This window comes from Schistocerca americana, unplaced genomic scaffold (assembly GCF_021461395.2).
Source record: "Schistocerca americana isolate TAMUIC-IGC-003095 unplaced genomic scaffold, iqSchAmer2.1 HiC_scaffold_245, whole genome shotgun sequence".
NCBI classification, from domain to species: domain Eukaryota; kingdom Metazoa; phylum Arthropoda; class Insecta; order Orthoptera; family Acrididae; genus Schistocerca; species Schistocerca americana.
The window spans coordinates 135,237-159,006 of record NW_025725956.1 but is presented as its reverse complement, the minus strand read 5'-3'; the positions used below and the strand labels follow the sequence as shown (position 1 = coordinate 159,006).

General features: G+C 58.4%; 1 protein-coding gene across 1 annotated transcript; it reads left to right on the top strand.

Annotated features, from left to right (window-relative positions):
• Positions 1-8,763: 8,763 nt before the first annotated feature.
• On the top strand, positions 8,764-10,428 carry LOC124576073 (verprolin-like). Its single transcript, XM_047131203.1, has 2 exons — positions 8,764-9,412; positions 9,788-10,428. The coding sequence occupies exons 1-2, from the start codon at positions 8,764-8,766 to the stop codon at positions 10,426-10,428; spliced, it is 1,290 nt and encodes a 429-aa protein (XP_046987159.1).
• The last annotated feature ends 13,342 nt before the right edge of the window (positions 10,429-23,770 follow it).

The following is a 23,770-nucleotide window of genomic DNA, read 5'->3' as shown; positions in this document are numbered from 1 at the left end:
AGCACCCTCTGCGGGGCGCCGGCAGCGCAGTCCTCACGGGGAAGGTCGGTAGAGTAGTCCATCTCATCGTCCTGGTCGCGCGTAGTCGTCATATACTCGTGGTCCTCTTGGGGTTGCCGGGTCGTCATAAGTGGAGCGTCCGATGGGGCCGCCGACGGCGCAGGCGCCGCCGGACGGCGATCAGACAGCTCCGGCGCGGCGGCGGCAGCTGCCGCGACCGCGCGCGCGTCGCAAACGTCTTGCTCGCTCGCCATTTCGAACACGAGTCCGCGTGCGTGCGTGCGTGCGTGCGTGCCGGCGCAGCCGGGGTGGGGGTGCTTTATGGGCTCGGGTGCGGCGGCCGGTTGCGCGCGCGCCCCATTGGTCGGCGGCCGCAACAGGGCGAGCTGGTAAAGGTGCGGCGGCGGCTGGCGGCGGGTGCCACTGTGTGGGGAGACGCTGACTAGAGCGGAGCGCTTGCTACTGGTGTTGCTGCTGCCGTACGTTGGTTCGAGATGCCGCCCAAGACTAGCGGGAAGGCCGCCAAGAAGGCTGGCAAGGCGCAGAAGAACATTTCGAAGGGCGACAAGAAGAAGAAGCGCAAGAGGAAGGAGAGCTATGCCATCTACATCTACAAGGTGCTGAAGCAGGTGCACCCTGACACGGGCATCTCGTCGAAGGCGATGAGCATCATGAACAGCTTCGTGAACGACATTTTCGAGCGCATTGCGGCCGAGGCTTCTCGCCTGGCGCACTACAACAAGCGCTCGACCATCACGTCCCGCGAGATCCAGACCGCTGTGCGGCTGTTGCTGCCTGGCGAGCTGGCCAAGCACGCCGTGAGCGAGGGCACGAAGGCGGTGACCAAGTACACGAGCTCCAAGTAAGGAGGTGGCTCTGGAATGGAAGGAAGGATGGAGAAGGCTCCTCCGTTGCGAGAGCGGCAAAACGGCCCTTTTCAGGGCCACCAACTTGCCTTTTGCGGGAAGGGCGGAATTGTTGTTGTTGTTGTTTGTGTGGACGGCTGTGATGTATGTGTGCATTTTGATTGTGGGTGGGGGGGGGCGCGTCAAAGCGTGTTGCGCGGGGTACGGCCACGAGGTTGGTCGCCGTGGCGTGGAATGGTGGCACGCCTCGTTGGCGTGGTTTTTGACCCATTGGTGTTGTTGGTGTGTGTGTGTGTGTGTGTGTGTGTGTTACCCGTCTGCGAGGGGGGACAGTGCGATCGGCGACTTTTGTGTCACCGTAACGACGGCCGTTTGCGGGTTTGTTTTGTTTGCACATCATACATGGCGAGGGTGAAATGTGAAATGTTTTTGTTTGGTTTGTTTTTTTTTTGCCGCCCACTATTCCCTTTGCTGTACGCCGAGTTTGACAATGGTGCGACGTAACTGCAGCGTGGAGGTGTGTGAGTGACGTTGAAATGAACGTGCCATTAAGACGCATTGTTGTTGTATTGTACTGTACGTGTACGGCGACACGCACGATGATGTACCATTCGACTCTGATGTTTGATAGCCGTGTCTGACTGATTGCGTACGACGCACGCACACCGATGTCGTCATTCAAGATGCACGCGTGTCCAGTGCAGTACAGTAAGCGCGACGACGGCGGCGGCGGTCGTTTGTTTGGCGAATGTCTGTACACGTGTTTGTCTGTGTCCATCCGGTATGTATTTGTTTGTTTGAAAGTGTTTTGTGTGTCGGTGACGTGGTCCGATCCGTCGCCCCCTGAGTAACTGTCGATCGGCGCGATAGACCGGCGTCACGCAACTGAACCGAAGTCGTGGGCACACCCGTCATACTGTTGTACACCGTCGCGCTGAGAACGGTAACGAAAGGTTGACTTTGATCGGTCAAATGTCTGGGCAGAACGTGAGGAATGAGGCAAGAGTGCAAGGAGGGGGGGCAAAAGAGAGAGGAAGGGAAAAAGGGGAGAAACGCATTCGTAGAGCAACGGAACGTTCCCGTGTCGGAGGCGTATTGGAGCCGCACTGAAATGCGTTTAACGGCGGCGCGGCTGCAAGTGTCTGCCGTGGTGAACGTTACCTTTGACGGCTGCATTGGGCTTTGCCTTTGCTTTTGCTTTCGCTTTCGCTTTCGCTTTCGCTTTCGCTTTCGCGTTCGCTTTCGCTTTCCCGGATGTACGTAACGTTTGTTGATATGGTTCTGAGGAAGAGTGTATGACAGTGCCGTGCCGTCCATGTTCGTGTGCCCTCCCATTGTGTGTATGCTATTGTCTGTGTACTTGAATGATGTATGTAGGTGTTAGTGGACATGTTTTACCAGTGGGGGGAAATGGATCGTCGATAGTTGCCGTCACTCTGTCACGGTCGAGATGACGCACCCTCCGTACAGAAAGGTGTCGAGAAAGTGAGTGTGTGTGTGTGTGTGTGTGTGTGTGTGTGTGTGTGTGTGTGTGTGTGCGTGCGTGCGTCCGTGAATTGGCAGTGTTTGGAGGTGGGCGTGCCCTGCATGTGGCCCGGAAGGCTGTTCGTTAGGCGGTAGTGTTGTGTGGACAGGGGAGGGGCATGCGTAACGCTGCTGGCATGGCATTTCGGGAGATGGGAGGGGGCAAACGAGGAGCGGCGGCCAAAGACGGGACGGGGAGGGGCGCGGTGTGGGTGGCTTGCGCCTGTGCTCGGCGTTGTGGTTTGTGCAAAAGAGGAGGAGAAAAACAATGTGAGTTGCCAGGGAGGGGAGCGGTGTTGTGTTGTGGTTGTCGTGGTGTAGCCGCAGACGCGGCTGTCAGTGAACGTGGCGAGACGGACGGATGCGCGGAGGGGCGGGGGCGGCGCATTTCGCCGGTGCCGTGCCGTGCCGTGCCGTGCCGTGCCATGCCTGAAAGCCGCGTGGTCGCTGTGTTGTTGGTGGCGTGGGGGCGAGGAGAGTACCGTACGGGTGTGCTTGTGCGCCGGAAATGGCACACTGCGCCCGCCCGTCTTGGAGGCTGATGGCTGTGGTGTGGAAATGGGGCGCGGTGATGTTGAAGCAGTTGAAGAACAGAAAAGAAACCAAGAAAACGGAAGGCGTGATGCGGCGGTGGTGGTGAGAGCGGGAAAAACAAAACAAAAAAAAAACAACAAAAAAAAAAAGAAGGAAAAACAACAAGAAAACAAAACGTCTATCAATATTAAAATGTAAATGGAAATGGAAATGGACCCAGGTATAACCTCCCTGCACAAATAGCAGAGAGTCCGATGATAATAAAAATGTGCCAGAATGTTAACGTCCCTACAAAACAAACCCAACGATAATATTAATGAAAGAGTGAACCGTATGTAACATTGCAACAGACATAATGAAACCTGATAAATTGTATAAGGGCAGCAGCGTTGACCTTTGGCCCTGTATTCAGAATAAAAAGAGCCAAAGATCGTTACCCCAATGAAAAAGACACTGAAACACGTATGTAACATAGTAGCGATGGCGAGACATTGTAGCATCTGTGACCAGAGAGTTTGCGCTGGACTGCGCGAGTGTTGCGAGCGGTTCTCAGTCAGTCAGTCAGTCAGTCAGTCAGTCAGTCAGTCAGTAGTCGTTGCGAGTCCGTAGCTCTGTGTAGTTGAGGGCTGTACTCTGTCAGTAGTCGTCGCGTGCAGTACGCTAATAGTCGTCATGCAGAGCGGTCGGTCAGTAGTAGCAGCCGAGTGCGGTTGTGTGATGTAGGCGGTCGGCAACACTGGTCAAGATGGTGAATAAGGTATACTGTTAATTAATATAATCATTAGATAATGAAAAATTGTATTTATTGTAATTATTCTCCAACAAGTTCCCCAATAATAATGTTTATTTCAAAAGCATTTTTCAAACATTTAATTGTTTATTGAACTAAAGAGTTCGTTGCACTTCACATTTCATTCCACTTCTTTGAAGAAAAATGTCACTAAAATCACAAAAAAAGAGAATATTATTATTTGCAATGCAGTTCCTCCAAGCGCTGCGCAACAACCAGAGCAGAAATGTGACATCCATTTATTCGGAGGTAAGACTTTAATTCTGATTGTTTTGCACAGGGCCAAAGACCGATATTTCGGTTTAATTGAAGTTTCTTGTCACTGAACGGACGTTTTTAAATGTTGTGTGAAGACTTTATATTTGAGTCAGATTGCGAATTTCACATTTTTGTTGCCATTTTCAATACCTCTCATTGTGGGCGAGGTTACAATTAGCGCAATGTCCATTAGCATCCGTAAATAACATTGTCCGTTATTTTAAATTTTGCTGGGAGGTTACAACACACACACAAAAAAAAAAACAAAAAAAACAAAAAATTGCATTTATATCTGCTCCTCAATTGTAGATACCCCTTACACAGCTGTGTGCAATGAATGAGTGCTGGCTGGTAATTAATTGCACTCCTTGGAGGGAAATGCCATAGGAAGTAGTCTTTAAAAAGTGAATGTTTTTCGTTAAGAGACAAAAGTTACTTTAGAAAAAAAGTAATAGTGGGGCTTTTGTTGTTGAACAAAATAAGTACAATGAACATACGTTATCAGATTTGCGCAATGCAGCGTCACACCACCTTTTGATTATAACACAATAGACTATACATCGTCCCGAACCGTGACCAGAGTCGCGAGACGAGCAGAGCACGCCGCCGACGCCCGCTCAGTACAACCGTCCACCCGCTACTACTGTCGACCGACTACTACCTCTCCCGACTCGCGCTACAATATATATATAACAACTGTTCCTGGCGACCCGGTGCGTGCCACTACTGTCGTCTGGCGCGGTCCAAGCGCCGACTAGCAGCGATAAAGAACTCTCTGGTCAGACAGAGATGCTGTCATGCCTCGCCATCGCTCTGGTAATGAATACATACGTGTTGCAGCGTGCGTACCACCGGAACACGCAGTGGCGGAGCCAAAGACTGTGTTGTCGAGGTCGAGTGCGAGCGGGAAGAGAGGCAGCGTCGGCACGGAGATGCAAGCGAGCGCGAGACGCACGGGGGCTGCGGCGTGGCGCGTTTGCGGTCGGCGCCTTTGGTGGCAACGGCCGGGACAAGCAGCGGTGTATGGTGTGGTGCGGGGCGGACAGGGGCGGAGGCGGCGCGACGACGGCATGGGGGCGAAAACGGGACGGGGGACGGCGGATGTTGAGAGGCGTCACGCGCGGACAGGACACAGACACAGAGACACACAGATTGGAAAGGGAGGGTGCGCGGTAGTAGTTGGGAATGTGCGTACCGTGCGGGATGGGAGTGGGCGAGGAACACGGTCGTGGCCCCTGTTTTGGGTGCGTGTGATGACGTCGGTGTGTTGTGGGAAGGGAAGGTGCTGTGGCGGCGGCGCGTAATGGGCGTAGGCCGAAAAGAGAAAGGAACGTGGGCAGTGTGTTGGCAAGCGTCGGTTCGACTGCGACGTTGATGGGCAGGGCAGGGCAGGGCAGGGCAGGGCAGGGCAGGGCAAGGTTAATGGTGGTAGGAGTAGGCGTGTGGGCGCAAAAAATCTGCCGCTGCAGGCGGTGCCGTAACCGCCATGGCGGGAAGGAGAGAGGGCCAAAGAAAGAAAGAAAGAAAGAAAGAAAGAAAGAAAGAAAGAAGAAAACAAAAAAAAAAAAAAAAGGAGGGGGGGGCGAAAGTGGAGAGGCGGTGGTGTGAGAAGGGCGGGGGCGGAAGGAAGGCAGGAAGGACAAGAGGCGAGGCGACGGCTTGCTTTGTGTATCGGTCGGTCTCTGGCTATGCTTCGTTTTCTGCAGCAGGGTCGGTGCGCGGCGTGGCTCGCGGCAGTGGGAACGCCTGGTGGCTGGACGGCCAGCAATGCGGTTGGATGGGCGGCCACAGCACCGCACCTGTGCCCGAGGAGGAGACGCTGGCGGCGGGCCCTGAGGTGAGGCCGGCTCGGCTGGGGCTGTGGATGTGTAGGTGTGCGCCGCTGCTGCAACAACGAGTAAAACGCGAGAAGAAGGGATGGCGGTAGAGAGAAAAAAAAAAAAAAGGTCGTGTTGTGTTGATGCGCAGGCAGACGCGTACAGAGGGACGAGCCCGGTCTGCAGCAGGGTGTGGCCGTGCCGAGTGCAGAGCAGCGGCGGCTCGGTTCGGTTCGGTTCGGCCCGGCCCGGCGGGCCGCGCTGTTGTCGCGGACGTGAGCGCCCCCTGGCGGGTGGCCGGAGGCGGCGCGGCGTGTTGGACGTGTGGCTGGTGGCAGTGCACAATTTGCGAGTTGCTGGCGGTGTGGTGTGGCGGTTGGCGCGTCGGGCGGCGGAGAGGTATGTGTTGCGGGCGCCCTTTGCTGCGCTGCGTCGTTGCGTGTGCCGTACAGGGCGGGCGCTTGTCGACTGTGTGGCGAATTGGCGTGAAACGGCTGCCGAGAGGTGTGTGGTAGCGAGCCGGTCGGTGGTGTCAGTGCGAAGGGGAATGTGCGTGCGTGTTTGGCGGTTTCGGTGTGCTTTTTGCGGCGTGAGAGTGGGAATTAGTGGGGCCGGCTGTTGTGTTGGTTCCTTGTGTCTTGTGTCGCGTAGCTTGATGGCAACGTGGAAGGACGCCGGTTTCGTTTTCGTTTCGAGCCTTGCGTGTGGTTGTCGACGTTGACTGGTTGGCGTGTGCCGATGCACGTGCATGTGTGGGTCGCGAGTGCGTTTTTGGCTGGCTGTGTGTGTGTGTGTGTGTGTGTGTGTGTGTGTGTTTTGGGGGGGAAGGGGGAGGCGGTGGTGAAAGTGCAGTCGTCGGGTGGGGCTGGGGCTGTGCGTCGTGGCGGAAAGGTGGTAGGTTGCGGGAAGCGAGCCCGTCGTTGACGGTGTCGCGTGAGTTGTGAATCGAGTGGGGCGCGGGGCGCGGGGCGCGTGGCGCGGGGCGCGGGGCGCGGGACAGGAGCAGCGTGCCGCTGCGTCGTGGTCGTCAGCAGAGGCTGTGCGTGTGCTTGTCCTTTTTGTGGGCGGTTCGTGCGAGGCGTTTTTGTTTTGTGTTGCCCTAGTTGTTAGTTTATTTTGTTTGTGTTTGTTATTTTGAGACGACGACTGGTTGGTGGCGTGCGCGCGAAGTGGCGGTGTGCGCTTCCCGTGTCGTTTGTGTTGTTTTGTTTTTTTGTTTTTGTGTGTTTTTTTTTGCACTGGGCCCCGGTGGGTGGGTGCGTGTGTGTCGATTGCCGGCTGGCGAAAGGTGCGCCATCGGCGGGGTGGGTCGCCGGCACAAGTAGAGGCGGCGGCGTTGTTGCTGTTGTTGTGTGGTGTTTGTTTTGTTCGGCTGTGTCGGCGAGCTGTGTTGCGGTGCGTGTGAATGGTGGTGCAAAAGTGCTGGCGTTGGGGCTGCGACTGCGACGGCGGCGAGCCGCGGGCGCGCCATTGATAGTGATGTTGTGAACAGCGGCTGTGTACGGTAGTGGTGTTGTTGTAGCACGACGTGCATCCGGGCCGGCGCGGAAAGCGCAGTTGCGGGCGGTTGCCCTTCGGTGCCAGCCATGTCGCGTGAGCGGCGGGTTGCTCTGGTGTCGACACGTGGTGCTCTGGGTTGTTGTGTGGTGCCCTTTGGCCGGTGGGGGTGGTTCGCGTGTGTCTCGTTCGCGCTCGGTGTCTGGTCGTGGTCGTGCTGCTCCCCCGTCTGTCGGCGGTTTCCGACGTCGTCCCGTCGCGACCTTTCAACCGAAAGTGTGGCGCCCGAAGGTGAACGAACGTAACCCTGACCTCGGCGCTTTACGCTGAGCCGAGCGAACCGAACCGAACCGAACCTAACCTGTGGTGTGGCGAGGTGAGCTCAGCCTGTGAGCCCCTAACGTCTACGTAAGGTAAGCTGTCCGGCTCACGCCTCACGTTTGAACGCTTTTTTAACCTACGTTTGACGCTTCTTAACCTAGCACTGACCCCTTAACCTAACCTAACGTGTAACCTAACCTAACCTAACCTAACCTAACCTAACCTAACCTCTGACGCCTGACGTGTTTGAATGCTTAACCTAAGTTTGACGCTTAACCTAACCCAAGTCCCCTTAACCTAACCCACGTCCACCTAACCTAACCTAACGTAGACGTGTAAACGTAATGTGTAACGCGTAACGTGTAAGGTCGGCTGTCGTGTGTGCTTGACGGCAGATTGGGTTGGTCTGTAGATTCGGATTGCGGTTTGCCTCGGTCGAGGGGTTGTGGGTCGGAAGCGGCGAGGGGCGGCGGCGCCTGTTGCGCAGGCGGCGTCCGTTTGCGGCGGGCAATTGTTGAGAAACGGCTGTGAATGTTGGCGGGCGAGAGGAGGAGGACGGCGCGCGATGTGGCCCGACGGCTGCGGGCCGATCGGGAAACGGCGGGAGGGCGACGGAAGGCGATGGGGCGGCGGAGGCGCGTTTGCACGGCCGTCATCGCCGCACGCCTCGGCTTGTGTGGCTGTGGCGCCGGCCGCGCTGGCCGGGCTGCCGCGGCGACGGTGTGGGAGTTTTGCCGAAGGTTTGGCCATTGTGGCGGGTCGTCGGCTGGGGCTGTGGGGGCGGCATTTGGGCGGGGGCGGCGATTCTCGGCGGGCCGACCCAGGCTGTAGCGCGCGGTAGCTGCAGTTTGGCCGTGGTTTGCGGCGCTGCCGTGGCGACTGGTTGGCGACTGTGGTGTGGCTGTGTGTAGCCCCATCCTCGGTGGTTTGAAAGGCGCGGGCGGTTGTGGCGCAGGTTTGGGGCTGCTCCGCACAGGCTGTCGGACGTTGGGCGGTAGCAAGCGCGGGAGGCGCGGCGCGGCGGCGCGCAGAGTGGCGGCCGCTCTCTCGGCCGTCCGCGCCCGCCCGCGACACTGGCTGGGCCTTGTGATTCTCTGCTCTGCTGCTGTGCTGTGCTTGCGTGCCTGCCACGCACAGACACGCGTTAGTCGCTGAGATGTGCAGCCGCGAGAAGGACGTACCTGCGCCTGCTAGCGACGCGAAGGGTGTGGCAGATCGCCGTTCGGCCGCGCTTGCGCTGTCGACGGCCCCATCTGGCCCCCCACCTATGACGACCACTGCTACGGCTATGGATTTGACGGACACTGCTACGGAAACGTTGAAGACTGCGCTGTCTGCTCCGCTGCCCGATTCTGACGATGAGAGCACTGCCGCCCCTCGGCCACGCGGACGCAGCGGGAAACAGAAGAGGAGGGCACCAGCTGCGACGGCTGCTGCTCGCAGCTCGCCGATTGAGAAGAGGGCCAAGCAAGACTTCGCCCCTGACGCTGACGGTTTCGTCCCGGCCCGGCGCACTGCAAGACGCATGCTGTCATCGACGACGCCACCAACTGTCGTCGCCAACTCCTTCGATGCGCTCGAGGACGCGCCGGACCCGCCGCCGAGCAATCCTGCGCCGAAGACAGACTCCCATCTTCCGCCGGTGGTTCTTCAGTTTCGGCCGCCCTATGGAGAACTGCAGAAGCTGTTGCGCAGCTGGACAACGGCCGTGTACACCGTGAAGCCTGCGGGGCGAGACCTATACAGGGTCACACTCCGCACTGCTGCTGACTATCGCCGGGTCACGCAGGAGGCGTCTGAGCGTGGTATCCCTTTCTATACCCACGCCTCCGCACCTGACAAGGTCCTGAAGATCGTATTTCGCGACCTTCCGTTCAACATGGAAGCCGATCACCTGCATCGAGAACTCGCAGACCTGGGCTTCTACATACGGGCAGTTGTGAAGATGAAGTCGCCCAAATCACGCGAAGATATGCCGCTCTTCCTGGTCGTCTGCTCTGACACCGTGGAGAACCGCAAACTCTACCAATTGACGCGGGTCGCCGACGTTCCGGTCCAGACCGAAGATCTTCGTTCCCGGAGAGGCCCTGTGCAGTGCTTTCGCTGCCAGGGAATCAACCACGTCGCGCGCCACTGTTCTATGCCGGACAGATGCGTTAAATGCGCCGGCGCCCATGCAGGAAGTGCGTGCCCCCGTCCGCCCTCCGAGAAGCCTACATGTGCACTCTGTGGCGGTGCTCATGTGGCCAGTTATCGTGGGTGTGAGGTATGGAAGCGTGCCATTGCTCGCCAGCGTGGCCAACCACCAGCGCCACATCAGAAGAAGCTCGCAACGAGACGGCCAGGCGTCTCTTTCGCGGCGGCAACGTCAGGGACGTCCTCCGCCGCCCCGGCTACGTCGGTTCCTGCTCCCGCCGCATCCGAGGCCGTACCGACACCGGAGGCTCCTGCGCCTCCACCACCGCAGCCAGTGGCGGTACCGGGTACTGCCTCTCCCGGGCCGTCGGCCGGACCGCGCCCCACCAACCGCCGGCGCGGGGGTCACCGACCAGTGGGCACCCAACGCTCAGCACCGTCTGTCGAGCAGCCCCAGGTGGACTCTCACAGCGAAGCAGCCACGCCCCCCCTTTCCTGCGCCGGGGCCGCGCCGGCTGTCTCCACCGCTGACCTGGCCAACCTCGTCGCGCAGCTCACAACCCTGGTGACCAGTGCTACGAAGTTGATTGAAGTCCTGTCGCAGCAACTCACCGCTGCAGTGCCGATGGCCTCTCCGGCCCCAACCGCTGCCAACACTCAACAGCCGCACCATGGGCAGCGTTAGAGGGCTCACGGTCGTCGCGTGGAATGCCAACGGCGTCCGCACCCAAGCTGGCGAACTTCGCCAATTTCTCCGCGATGAAGCCGTCGACGTCTGCCTTATCAATGAAACACACCTGAAGCCTGGGGTAGACGTCAGGGCGGCCAACTACTCAAGCTATCGCACCGATCGACTGACGGCGGGTGGGGGGACAGCCGTCTACGTCCGCAATGGCATACGTCACCATGTGATCCAACTTCCACCACTGGCGACGCTGGAGGCCACTGGTGTCGTTGTTCACACCTCGGCGGGCGCCATCACTTTCATCGCGGCCTATCGGCCGCCGTCTCGTCCCCTGGACCCTGCTGACATCGATGCTCTGCTTTCCTTGAGGGGGCCAGTGTTCGTCGCCGGGGACTTCAATAGCAAACATGTCTCCTGGAACTCCAGGATCACCAACGCCGCTGGCCGCTGCCTGCTCCGGATAGCGGAACGTCACCATGCGCTTGTGGTGGGGCCGTACGACCCGACCATTTTCCCTGCTCGTGGCCTCCCAGATATAATTGACATCGCAGTCGTCAAGGGTATCCCTCATCAGATCACCGCCACGACGCGGACTGCACTGTCGTCGGATCATGTCCCTGTGGTTTTTGACATCGACCTAGACGCCCACCAGCAGCCCAGGCGCGGTATCTCACTTGCTGGCATCGACTGGGACAGGTTTCAAGAAGCCGTGACGCACTCACTAGCCGCCGCACCGCCCCCTGCGGAAGTTGGAGCGGACGAAGCACTTTTGCACTTCGCGGCAACCACGATCGACGCTGCCACCATAGCGACGCCGCCCCGACCACGCCCCCCGCCTGACTACTCCCGACAGCTGCCGCCGGACATCCTTGCGGCCATCACCGAGAAGAACCGGGTCTACCGGGAGTGGCAGAGGACGCGAAATGCCAACACCAAGCGCCTCCTCAACAGGATGCGTCGGGACATCCGGGCCGCCATTGACGATCATCGCAATCGCGACTGGAATAACAAGGTCGCCGCCCTTTGTCTTGAAGATGGCACAGCCTGGCAGATGACGAAGCGTTTCCTACGCCGCACGCAACGTATCCCCCCGCTGCTGGTCCAAGGTCAGGCTGTCTGCGAACCAGCTGCGAAGGCTGATGCTCTTGCTGACGTCTTTGAGGCGGCGTTTACGCCTCTCGAAGACCCGACTGACGCTGTCACCGACGACCTGGTTGCTGACCGGCTCCCACGCTACCTGGAGGCGCGTGACGACGATGACGTCATTGAAGAGACAACGGCGGAGGAGGTGTCGACCATCCTGCGTGCCCTGCACCCCAGGAAAGCTGCCGGCCCAGACGAAGTTTCCAACGCCCTGCTCCGGAAGTTGCCGCCCGTGGCTGTCACTCATCTTGCTGACGTCTTTAATGTCATCCTCCGGTCCTGCAGCTTTCCTCAGTCCTGGAAGCATGCGGAAATCGTGGCGATTCCGAAGATGGGGAAGGATCTGCGGCAGCCCGTGAACTACAGACCTATTAGTCTCCTGCCGGCCGTCTCTAAGGTCTTTGAGAGGGTGTACATCAGGCGGCTGCAGCGCCACGTCGACGAGGAAGGCCTCCTGCCCGAAGAGCAGTTCGGATTTCGCAGGGGCCACTCAGCCGTTCATCAACTCCTTCGGTTAGTGGAAGATGCGTTCGTCGCCCTCGAGCAGCGCGAGTTCTTCGGCGCGGTGTTCCTGGACGTGTCGCGTGCTTTCGACAGCGTGTGGCACCGCGGCCTCTTGTTCAAGCTTTTTGAACTTGGGGTCCCGACGTCGCACGTGCGTCTCATCGCTTCCTATCTTGCTGATCGAACCTTCCATGTGCGGGCCGCGCAGGGCTTGTCCTCCGTCCGCCACATCCACGCCGGGGTGCCGCAGGGCTCGGTCTTGGGGCCACTCCTGTACTCGCTGTACACGTCTGATGCGCCGAAGATCGACCGTGTGCAGCTCGCCCTGTACGCGGATGACACGGCTCTCTACACTCGGAGCCTCAATGCCGCTGTCATGCGCCGCCGTCTGCAGCTCGCCGTTGACACCCTGGCAGCCTGGGCAGTCAAGTGGCGTCTCCTGTTCAATGGTGCCAAGACTCAGTTCCTGATCGTCACCAGGCGACTCGTTCCTGCAGGTTTGCAGCCGCTCGCTGTCGGTGGAAGCCCTGTCCCGTGGCGCCCAACGGCGCATTACCTCGGCGTCACCATTGACCGCCGACTCACGTGGGCTCCCCACATTCGCGACGTGAAGGCCAAAGTGCGGAACAGGCTCCGCACCCTGTACCCTTTGCTGAACCCTGGTTCCCAACTACCACCGCGGCTGGGCATCACCCTGTACAAGGCGCTGCTCCGTCCTGTACTCCAATACGCCGCCGTCGTCTGGGGGAACGCCGCCGACACGAACCTGAAGAAGCTGGAGACTCTGCAGAATCGCATCCTTCGGCTGGCCTTACACCTGCCTTACGATTTTCCCACTGCTCATCTTCACGACGTCGCGGAAGTACCTCTCCTCCGTGACCTCTTCCAGACGACCGCCCGCACCTTTTACGACAGTGCTGGTCGGTCGCACAACGCCCAAATCCGGACGCTGGGCCACAAATTGCAACGCAGCGTCACCACCCGCTGGCCACACCTGCTAGCTATGTAGCTGGCTCTGCCGAACTGTGCTGAGGAGACACCCAAGAAGACATCCCACATGTGAAGACGCAACATCAGCTTGCATGGGAGGCAAAGCATTAACTGCTGCGAACTCCATCACACATCGGAGGACAAGTATCTCCGTGCAGATCCATGCGATGCGATGCGATGCGTGCCTGCCGTCCCGCTCGCTCTCGCTGTGTGTTACGCGCGTCGTCGAAATGGCAGATCAGGCGGCTACGAACGAGACTGCTGCGGCACCCGCCGCCACCGGCACTACGAAGAAGGCCAAGTCTGCGTCGTCTGCGAAGAAGCCGCGCGCCAAGCCTGCGCACCCGCGCACCTCTGAGATGGTGACGGCCGCCATCAAGAGTCTGAAGGAGCGCGGCGGGTCGTCGCTGCAGGCGATCAAGAAGTACATAGCCGCGCACTACAAGCTGGACGCGGAGAAGCTGGCGCCGTTTATCAAGAAGTACCTCAAGTCGGCCGTCGTGGCGGGCGAGCTGGTGCAGACGAAGGGGAAGGGCGCGTCCGGCTCGTTCAAGCTTGCCGGCGCCGGCGGCGGGGGGGCGGCCGAGGGCGGCAAGGCTCGTGCTGGCGGTGCCAAGAAGAAGCGCGCCGCTCCGGCCAGCAAGGAGAAGAAGGGCGCCCGTGCGGCCGGCGCAAAGAAGGCTGGTGGCGTGAAGGCGGCGACCGGTCGGAAGGCGGGCGCCGCCAAGAAGGCGTCTGCGGCGTCGGCCGCTCCCGCGGGTGCGAAGAAGGCGGCTGCGGCCAAGCCGGCCAAGGCCAAGTCGCCGTCGAAGGCGAAGAAGGCCGCCAAGGTTCCGACGAAGAAGCCGAAGGCGCCGCGCCCGAAGAAGGCGACGACGCCGTCTAAGGCGAAGGCTTCGCCCAAGAAGAAGAAGTAGAGTAGAGGAGAAAGAGATGGGAAAGGAAGGGTTTGGCGCTTGACTCCGTCGTCCCCACCCCCCGTCGTCGTCTAGTGGCGCGCAAGAGACGCGCGGCCCAAAACGGCCCTTCTCAGGGCCATCAAAGCACGTCGGGGAAGGTTTTGATTGTCGTGTTGCGTTTGGTGTGGGTGTCTGTCTGTATGCCCGTGGGGATGCTGTTTGCGTGCCGTGGTGGTTGGATTGCGGGGGTCGGTGGCGGGTGTGGGCGGCGGTAGCGGTAAGCGGTGTTGTTGTTGTCGTGGTTGATTGTCGCCGTGTTTGTGGCGGCGGCCGACGGTTGGTTTTCTGTCACGTTGTTTTGTTTGAATACGTTGGTTGGCTTGCCTGCGTTCGTTCTTCTCGGATGTCTGTCTTGTCTAGTCGTGTCTGGTCTTTGTTTTGTTCCTTTGTGTGTGTTATGTTTTGCAACGGGGGGCACGTTGAGATGTGGAAGGAGTCGGCGGGGATTTCGGTGGCGTGTAGAGCGAGCGAGCGCGCCTGCCTGGCCGTTGGCCGTCGGAGTGGAGTGCGGGTTTTTTTGTTTTCGAAACGAAAGCGGCGGGCGGGCGGCCGGCCAGCCAGCCACCCGTGCGGTGTGACGTCGGCCGTTGGGTATTGTGCGCTTTGAGCGCCGGGGAGGGATGATGTGTGATTGTTGCGCGCTGCTAGCAGGCAGGCAGAGTGAGCGGGTGTGGCGGACGGACGGGAAGTGGTGGTTTTTGTTTTTGGGTTGCGGGGCGAGAGGCAGGCGACCGACAAAGTTTGCTCGCGACGGAGAGATGTTAGTGGCCCTGAAAAGGGCCGTTTTTGTTTGTGCGGTGCGGTGCCGCGGCGCGGTTTAGGCGCGCTCGCCGCGGATGCGGCGCGCGAGCTGGATGTCCTTGGGCATGATGGTGACGCGCTTGGCGTGGATTGCGCACAGGTTGGTGTCTTCGAAGAGGCCGACGAGGTAGGCCTCGCTGGCCTCCTGCAGGGCCATGACTGCGGAGCTCTGGAAGCGCAGGTCGGTCTTGAAGTCCTGGGCGATCTCGCGCACTAGGCGCTGGAATGGCAGCTTGCGGATGAGCAGCTCTGTGCTCTTCTGGTAGCGCCTGATTTCTCGCAGGGCGACGGTGCCCGGCCTGTAGCGGTGGGGCTTCTTGACGCCTCCGGTGGCGGGCGCGCTCTTCCTCGCCGCCTTGGTGGCGAGCTGTTTGCGCGGCGCCTTTCCGCCGGTGGACTTGCGGGCCGTTTGCTTTGTGCGGGCCATGGCGGTAGCGGTAGCGGTAGCGGAGCGGCGTGCGTGGAGGTTAGGTGCGGCGCGGCGTCCGGTGCTGCCTTGACAACGGGCCCGCGCGCCTCCGTGCTGCGCTTATATGCCCTCGGTTGCGCGTGGTGGGGGGAGGGCGGGCCAGAGTCTATATAGGGGGGCGGCGGGCGCGCTGGGCGCAGACCGTAGCCGACTCGCCAGCCGCTGCAGCTGCTGTTTGTGCACGTTTTGCTTTGCCCGAGGAAGGAAGGATGACAGGCCGCGGCAAGGGAGGAAAGGGGCTCGGCAAGGGTGGCGCCAAGCGGCACCGCAAGGTGTTGCGCGACAACATCCAGGGCATCACGAAGCCCGCCATCCGCCGCCTGGCTCGCAGGGGCGGCGTGAAGCGCATCTCTGGTCTGATCTACGAGGAGACCCGCGGGGTGCTGAAGGTGTTCCTGGAGAACGTGATCCGCGACGCGGTGACGTACACTGAGCACGCCAAGCGCAAGACTGTGACGGCCATGGACGTGGTGTACGCCCTGAAGAGGCAGGGGCGCACCCTGTACGGTTTCGGCGGTTAGGCTGCGTCGCAGCGGGCGCTGGCCTTCCCGCGGCCGTGCTTGTGGGTGGGAGAGACTAGAAAACGGCCCTTTTCAGGGCCACCACACTGTTCGGAAGTTGAAAAGTGCGAAAGAGTCTGTGTTGTTGCTGCGTGTGTGCGCTGTGTTGTTTGTTTGTTTGTTTCTTTCTTTCTTTCTTTCCGTTTGAGCGACGTGATGTGACTGGGAGGGGAGAAGGAAAGGAAACGTGTCATGTGGCTGGCTGTGTGTGGAGCTGCTTCGTTTGTGTGTTTGTTATTGTGTGTCTTTGTATCGATCGCGACGGAGATGGCGGGCTGTGTGTTGTTGTGCGAGAGGCGGTGATTATTTGCTTGCGTGGTTTGGCTCTGTGTGTTTGTTTGCGGCGGCGTTGGGGTTTCCGAGGCAAGGCGTGTGGGCATAGGCGGCCGGATCAGCTGTTTCGTTCGTGTCGACGGCCGTTGCGCGCGGGAGTGGAGGGCGGTGTGTCGACACGCCTCCCTTTAACAATGGTCATTATTGCTGCCGTTGTCGGTTTGGAAGGCGACTGCGACCGTGCAAAATGTGTGTGTGTGTGTGTGTGTGTGTTGGGCCACACGGGCTGTGTGGACGACAAGATGGCGGACGTGCGCCGGCGGCGGCTGTGCTGTGACAGTGCAAAGTTAAAACAAAACAAGGTGCGGCGAGGACGACTGAAATTTTGCTTTGGACGTAGGTTTGTGTGGTGGCCCTGAAAAGGGCCGATTGTTGTGGGCCGAGCCGGCAAAGCGCGTTGCGTGCAGGGGAGCACGCGGCGCTGCGATTGCCTGGCCTCCTTTAGGCCTTCTTCTCGGTCTTCTTTGGCAGCAGGACGGCCTGGATGTTGGGCAGGACACCACCCTGTGCGATGGTGACGCCCGACAGGAGCTTGTTGAGCTCCTCGTCGTTGCGGATGGCAAGCTGCAGGTGGCGCGGGATGATGCGCGTCTTCTTGTTGTCGCGGGCCGCGTTTCCGGCCAGCTCGAGCACCTCAGCCGCGAGGTACTCCATGACGGCGGCGAGGTAGACGGGCGCCCCGGCGCCGACGCGCTCTGCGTAGTTTCCCTTGCGCAGGAGGCGGTGGATTCTGCCGACCGGGAACTGGAGCCCAGCCCTGCTTGAGCGGGACTTTGACTTGCCCTTGACTTTGCCTCCCTTTCCGCGTCCGGACATGGCGATGGGCTAGCGACGGTGCACACGAAACGGAAACGAAAACGACCGGTGCGAGCGGCAGCGAGTCGAGCAGCGGAGTGCGTGCCGGCGCAGCCGGGGTGGGGGTGCTTTATGGGCTCGGGTGCGGCGGCCGGTTGCGCGCGCGCCCCATTGGTCGGCGGCCGCAACAGGGCGAGCTGGTAAAGGTGCGGCGGCGGCTGGCGGCGGGTGCCACTGTGTGGGGAGACGCTGACTAGAGCGGAGCGCTTGCTACTGGTGTTGCTGCTGCCGTACGTTGGTTCGAGATGCCGCCCAAGACTAGCGGGAAGGCCGCCAAGAAGGCTGGCAAGGCGCAGAAGAACATTTCGAAGGGCGACAAGAAGAAGAAGCGCAAGAGGAAGGAGAGCTATGCCATCTACATCTACAAGGTGCTGAAGCAGGTGCACCCTGACACGGGCATCTCGTCGAAGGCGATGAGCATCATGAACAGCTTCGTGAACGACATTTTCGAGCGCATTGCGGCCGAGGCTTCTCGCCTGGCGCACTACAACAAGCGCTCGACCATCACGTCCCGCGAGATCCAGACCGCTGTGCGGCTGTTGCTGCCTGGCGAGCTGGCCAAGCACGCCGTGAGCGAGGGCACGAAGGCGGTGACCAAGTACACGAGCTCCAAGTAAGGAGGTGGCTCTGGAATGGAAGGAAGGATGGAGAAGGCTCCTCCGTTGCGAGAGCGGCAAAACGGCCCTTTTCAGGGCCACCAACTTGCCTTTTGCGGGAAGGGCGGAATTGTTGTTGTTGTTGTTTGTGTGGACGGCTGTGATGTATGTGTGCATTTTGATTGTGGGTGGGGGGGGGCGCGTCAAAGCGTGTTGCGCGGGGTACGGCCACGAGGTTGGTCGCCGTGGCGTGGAATGGTGGCACGCCTCGTTGGCGTGGTTTTTGACCCATTGGTGTTGTTGGTGTGTGTGTGTGTGTGTGTGTGTGTGTTACCCGTCTGCGAGGGGGGACAGTGCGATTGGCGACTTTTGTGTCACCGTAACGACGGCCGTTTGCGGGTTTGTTTTGTTTGCACATCATACATGGCGAGGGTGAAATGTGAAATGTTTTTGTTTGGTTTGTTTTTTTTTTGCCGCCCACTATTCCCTTTGCTGTACGCCGAGTTTGACAATGGTGCGACGTGACTGCAGCGTGGAGGTGTGTGAGTGACGTTGAAATGAACGTGCCATTAAGACGCATTGTTGTTGTATTGTACTGTACGTGTACGGCGACACGCACGATGATGTACCATTCGACTCTGATGTTTGATAGCCGTGTCTGACTGATTGCGTACGACGCACGCACACCGATGTCGTCATTCAAGATGCACGCGTGTCCAGTGCAGTACAGTAAGCGCGACGACGGCGGCGGCGGTCGTTTGTTTGGCGAATGTCTGTACACGTGTTTGTCTGTGTCCATCCGGTATGTATTTGTTTGTTTGAAAGTGTTTTGTGTGTCGGTGACGTGGTCCGATCCGTCGCCCCCTGAGTAACTGTCGATCGGCGCGATAGACCGGCGTCACGCAACTGAACCGAAGTCGTGGGCACACCCGTCATACTGTTGTACACCGTCGCGCTGAGAACGGTAACGAAAGGTTGACTTTGATCGGTCGAATGTCTGGGCAGAACGTGAGGAATGAGGCAAGAGTGCAAGGAGGGGGGGCAAAAGAGAGAGGAAGGGAAAAAGGGGAGAAACGCATTCGTAGAGCAACGGAACGTTCCCGTGTCGGAGGCGTATTGGAGCCGCACTGAAATGCGTTTAACGGCGGCGCGGCTGCAAGTGTCTGCCGTGGTGAACGTTACCTTTGACGGCTGCATTGGGCTTTGCCTTTGCTTTTGCTTTCGCTTTCGCTTTCGCTTTCGCTTTCGCTTTCGCGTTCGCTTTCGCTTTCCCGGATGTACGTAACGTTTGTTGATATGGTTCTGAGGAAGAGTGTATGACAGTGCCGTGCCGTCCATGTTCGTGTGCCCTCCCATTGTGTGTATGCTATTGTCTGTGTACTTGAATGATGTATGTAGGTGTTAGTGGACATGTTTTACCAGTGGGGGGAAATGGATCGTCGATAGTTGCCGTCACTCTGTCACGGTCGAGATGACGCACCCTCCGTACAGAAAGGTGTCGAGAAAGTGAGTGTGTGTGTGTGTGTGTGTGTGTGTGTGTGTGTGTGTGTGTGTGCGTGCGTGCGTCCGTGAATTGGCAGTGTTTGGAGGTGGGCGTGCCCTGCATGTGGCCCGGAAGGCTGTTCGTTAGGCGGTAGTGTTGTGTGGACAGGGGAGGGGCATGCGTAACGCTGCTGGCATGGCATTTCGGGAGATGGGAGGGGGCAAACGAGGAGCGGCGGCCAAAGACGGGACGGGGAGGGGCGCGGTGTGGGTGGCTTGCGCCTGTGCTCGGCGTTGTGGTTTGTGCAAAAGAGGAGGAGAAAAACAATGTGAGTTGCCAGGGAGGGGAGCGGTGTTGTGTTGTGGTTGTCGTGGTGTAGCCGCAGACGCGGCTGTCAGTGAACGTGGCGAGACGGACGGATGCGCGGAGGGGCGGGGGCGGCGCATTTCGCCGGTGCCGTGCCGTGCCGTGCCGTGCCGTGCCATGCCTGAAAGCCGCGTGGTCGCTGTGTTGTTGGTGGCGTGGGGGCGAGGAGAGTACCGTACGGGTGTGCTTGTGCGCCGGAAATGGCACACTGCGCCCGCCCGTCTTGGAGGCTGATGGCTGTGGTGTGGAAATGGGGCGCGGTGATGTTGAAGCAGTTGAAGAACAGAAAAGAAACCAAGAAAACGGAAGGCGTGATGCGGCGGTGGTGGTGAGAGCGGGAAAAACAAAACAAAAAAAAAACAACAAAAAAAAAAAGAAGGAAAAACAACAAGAAAACAAAACGTCTATCAATATTAAAATGTAAATGGAAATGGAAATGGACCCAGGTATAACCTCCCTGCACAAATAGCAGAGAGTCCGATGATAATAAAAATGTGCCAGAATGTTAACGTCCCTACAAAACAAACCCAACGATAATATTAATGAAAGAGTGAACCGTATGTAACATTGCAACAGACATAATGAAACCTGATAAATTGTATAAGGGCAGCAGCGTTGACCTTTGGCCCTGTATTCAGAATAAAAAGAGCCAAAGATCGTTACCCCAATGAAAAAGACACTGAAACACGTATGTAACATAGTAGCGATGGCGAGACATTGTAGCATCTGTGACCAGAGAGTTTGCGCTGGACTGCGCGAGTGTTGCGAGCGGTTCTCAGTCAGTCAGTCAGTCAGTCAGTCAGTAGTCGTTGCGAGTCCGTAGCTCTGTGTAGTTGAGGGCTGTACTCTGTCAGTAGTCGTCGCGTGCAGTACGCTAATAGTCGTCATGCAGAGCGGTCGGTCAGTAGTAGCAGCCGAGTGCGGTTGTGTGATGTAGGCGGTCGGCAACACTGGTCAAGATGGTGAATAAGGTATACTGTTAATTAATATAATCATTAGATAATGAAAAATTGTATTTATTGTAATTATTCTCCAACAAGTTCCCCAATAATAATGTTTATTTCAAAAGCATTTTTCAAACATTTAATTGTTTATTGAACTAAAGAGTTCGTTGCACTTCACATTTCATTCCACTTCTTTGAAGAAAAATGTCACTAAAATCACAAAAAAAGAGAATATTATTATTTGCAATGCAGTTCCTCCAAGCGCTGCGCAACAACCAGAGCAGAAATGTGACATCCATTTATTCGGAGGTAAGACTTTAATTCTGATTGTTTTGCACAGGGCCAAAGACCGATATTTCGGTTTAATTGAAGTTTCTTGTCACTGAACGGACGTTTTTAAATGTTGTGTGAAGACTTTATATTTGAGTCAGATTGCGAATTTCACATTTTTGTTGCCATTTTCAATACCTCTCATTGTGGGCGAGGTTACAATTAGCGCAATATCCATTAGCATCCGTAAATAACATTGTCCGTTATTTTAAATTTTGCTGGGAGGTTACAACACACACACAAAAAAAAAAACAAAAAAAACAAAAAATTGCATTTATATCTGCTCCTCAATTGTAGATACCCCTTACACAGCTGTGTGCAATGAATGAGTGCTGGCTGGTAATTAATTGCACTCCTTGGAGGGAAATGCCATAGGAAGTAGTCTTTAAAAAGTGAATGTTTTTCGTTAAGAGACAAAAGTTACTTTAGAAAAAAAGTAATAGTGGGGCTTTTGTTGTTGAACAAAATAAGTACAATGAACATACGTTATCAGATTTGCGCAATGCAGCGTCACACCACCTTTTGATTATAACACAATAGACTATACATCGTCCCGAACCGTGACCAGAGTCGCGAGACGAGCAGAGCACGCCGCCGACGCCCGCTCAGTACAACCGTCCACCCGCTACTACTGTCGACCGACTACTACCTCTCCCGACTCGCGCTACAATATATATATAACAACTGTTCCTGGCGACCCGGTGCGTGCCACTACTGTCGTCTGGCGCGGTCCAAGCGCCGACTAGCAGCGATAAAGAACTCTCTGGTCAGACAGAGATGCTGTCATGCCTCGCCATCGCTCTGGTAATGAATACATACGTGTTGCAGCGTGCGTACCACCGGAACACGCAGTGGCGGAGCCAAAGACTGTGTTGTCGAGGTCGAGTGCGAGCGGGAAGAGAGGCAGCGTCGGCACGGAGATGCAAGCGAGCGCGAGACGCACGGGGGCTGCGGCGTGGCGCGTTTGCGGTCGGCGCCTTTAGTGGCAACGGCCGGGACAAGCAGCGGTGTATGGTGTGGTGCGGGGCGGACAGGGGCGGAGGCGGCGCGACGACGGCATGGGGGCGAAAACGGGACGGGGGACGGCGGATGTTGAGAGGCGTCACGCGCGGACAGGACACAGACACAGAGACACACAGATTGGAAAGGGAGGGTGCGCGGTAGTAGTTGGGAATGTGCGTACCGTGCGGGATGGGAGTGGGCGAGGAACACGGTCGTGGCCCCTGTTTTGGGTGCGTGTGATGACGTCGGTGTGTTGTGGGAAGGGAAGGTGCTGTGGCGGCGGCGCGTAATGGGCGTAGGCCGAAAAGAGAAAGGAACGTGGGCAGTGTGTTGGCAAGCGTCGGTTCGACTGCGACGTTGATGGGCAGGGCAGGGCAGGGCAGGGCAGGGCAGGGCAGGGCAAGGTTAATGGTGGTAGGAGTAGGCGTGTGGGCGCAAAAAATCTGCCGCTGCAGGCGGTGCCGTAACCGCCATGGCGGGAAGGAGAGAGGGCCAAAGAAAGAAAGAAAGAAAGAAAGAAAGAAAGAAAGAAAGAAGAAAACAAAAAAAAAAAAAGGAGGGGGGGGCGAAAGTGGAGAGGCGGTGGTGTGAGAAGGGCGGGGGCGGAAGGAAGGCAGGAAGGACAAGAGGCGAGGCGACGGCTTGCTTTGTGTATCGGTCGGTCTCTGGCTATGCTTCGTTTTCTGCAGCAGGGTCGGTGCGCGGCGTGGCTCGCGGCAGTGGGAACGCCTGGTGGCTGGACGGCCAGCAATGCGGTTGGATGGGCGGCCACAGCACCGCACCTGTGCCCGAGGAGGAGACGCTGGCGGCGGGCCCTGAGGTGAGGCCGGCTCGGCTGGGGCTGTGGATGTGTAGGTGTGCGCCGCTGCTGCAACAACGAGTAAAACGCGAGAAGAAGGGATGGCGGTAGAGAGAAAAAAAAAAAAAAGGTCGTGTTGTGTTGATGCGCAGGCAGACGCGTACAGAGGGACGAGCCCGGTCTGCAGCAGGGTGTGGCCGTGCCGAGTGCAGAGCAGCGGCGGCTCGGTTCGGTTCGGTTCGGCCCGGCCCGGCGGGCCGCGCTGTTGTCGCGGACGTGAGCGCCCCCTGGCGGGTGGCCGGAGGCGGCGCGGCGTGTTGGACGTGTGGCTGGTGGCAGTGCACAATTTGCGAGTTGCTGGCGGTGTGGTGTGGCGGTTGGCGCGTCGGGCGGCGGAGAGCTATGTGTTGCGGGCGCCCTTTGCTGCGCTGCGTCGTTGCGTGTGCCGTACAGGGCGGGCGCTTGTCGACTGTGTGGCGAATTGGCGTGAAACGGCTGCCGAGAGGTGTGTGGTAGCGAGCCGGTCGGTGGTGTCAGTGCGAAGGGGAATGTGCGTGCGTGTTTGGCGGTTTCGGTGTGCTTTTTGCGGCGTGAGAGTGGGAATTAGTGGGGCCGGCTGTTGTGTTGGTTCCTTGTGTCTTGTGTCGCGTAGCTTGATGGCAACGTGGAAGGACGCCGGTTTCGTTTTCGTTTCGAGCCTTGCGTGTGGTTGTCGACGTTGACTGGTTGGCGTGTGCCGATGCACGTGCATGTGTGGGTCGCGAGTGCGTTTTTGGCTGGCTGTGTGTGTGTGTGTGTGTGTGTGTGTGTGTGTGTGTTTTGGGGGGGAAGGGGGAGGCGGTGGTGAAAGTGCAGTCGTCGGGTGGGGCTGGGGCTGTGCGTCGTGGCGGAAAGGTGGTAGGTTGCGGGAAGCGAGCCCGTCGTTGACGGTGTCGCGTGAGTTGTGAATCGAGTGGGGCGCGGGGCGCGGGGCGCGTGGCGCGGGGCGCGGGGCGCGGGACAGGAGCAGCGTGCCGCTGCGTCGTGGTCGTCAGCAGAGGCTGTGCGTGTGCTTGTCCTTTTTGTGGGCGGTTCGTGCGAGGCGTTTTTGTTTTGTGTTGCCCTAGTTGTTAGTTTATTTTGTTTGTGTTTGTTATTTTGAGACGACGACTGGTTGGTGGCGTGCGCGCGAAGTGGCGGTGTGCGCTTCCCGTGTCGTTTGTGTTGTT

Excerpts from the sequence above, each read along its gene's own strand:
- LOC124576073 (XM_047131203.1), top strand. The coding sequence starts at position 8,764 with ATGTGCAGCCGCGAGAAGGACGTACCTGCGCCTGCTAGCGACGCGAAG. Across the intron at positions 9,413-9,787 it reads GCAGGAGGCGTCTGAGCGTG|GAAGTGCGTGCCCCCGTCCG; the intron begins GTATCCCTTTCT and ends GCGCCCATGCAG.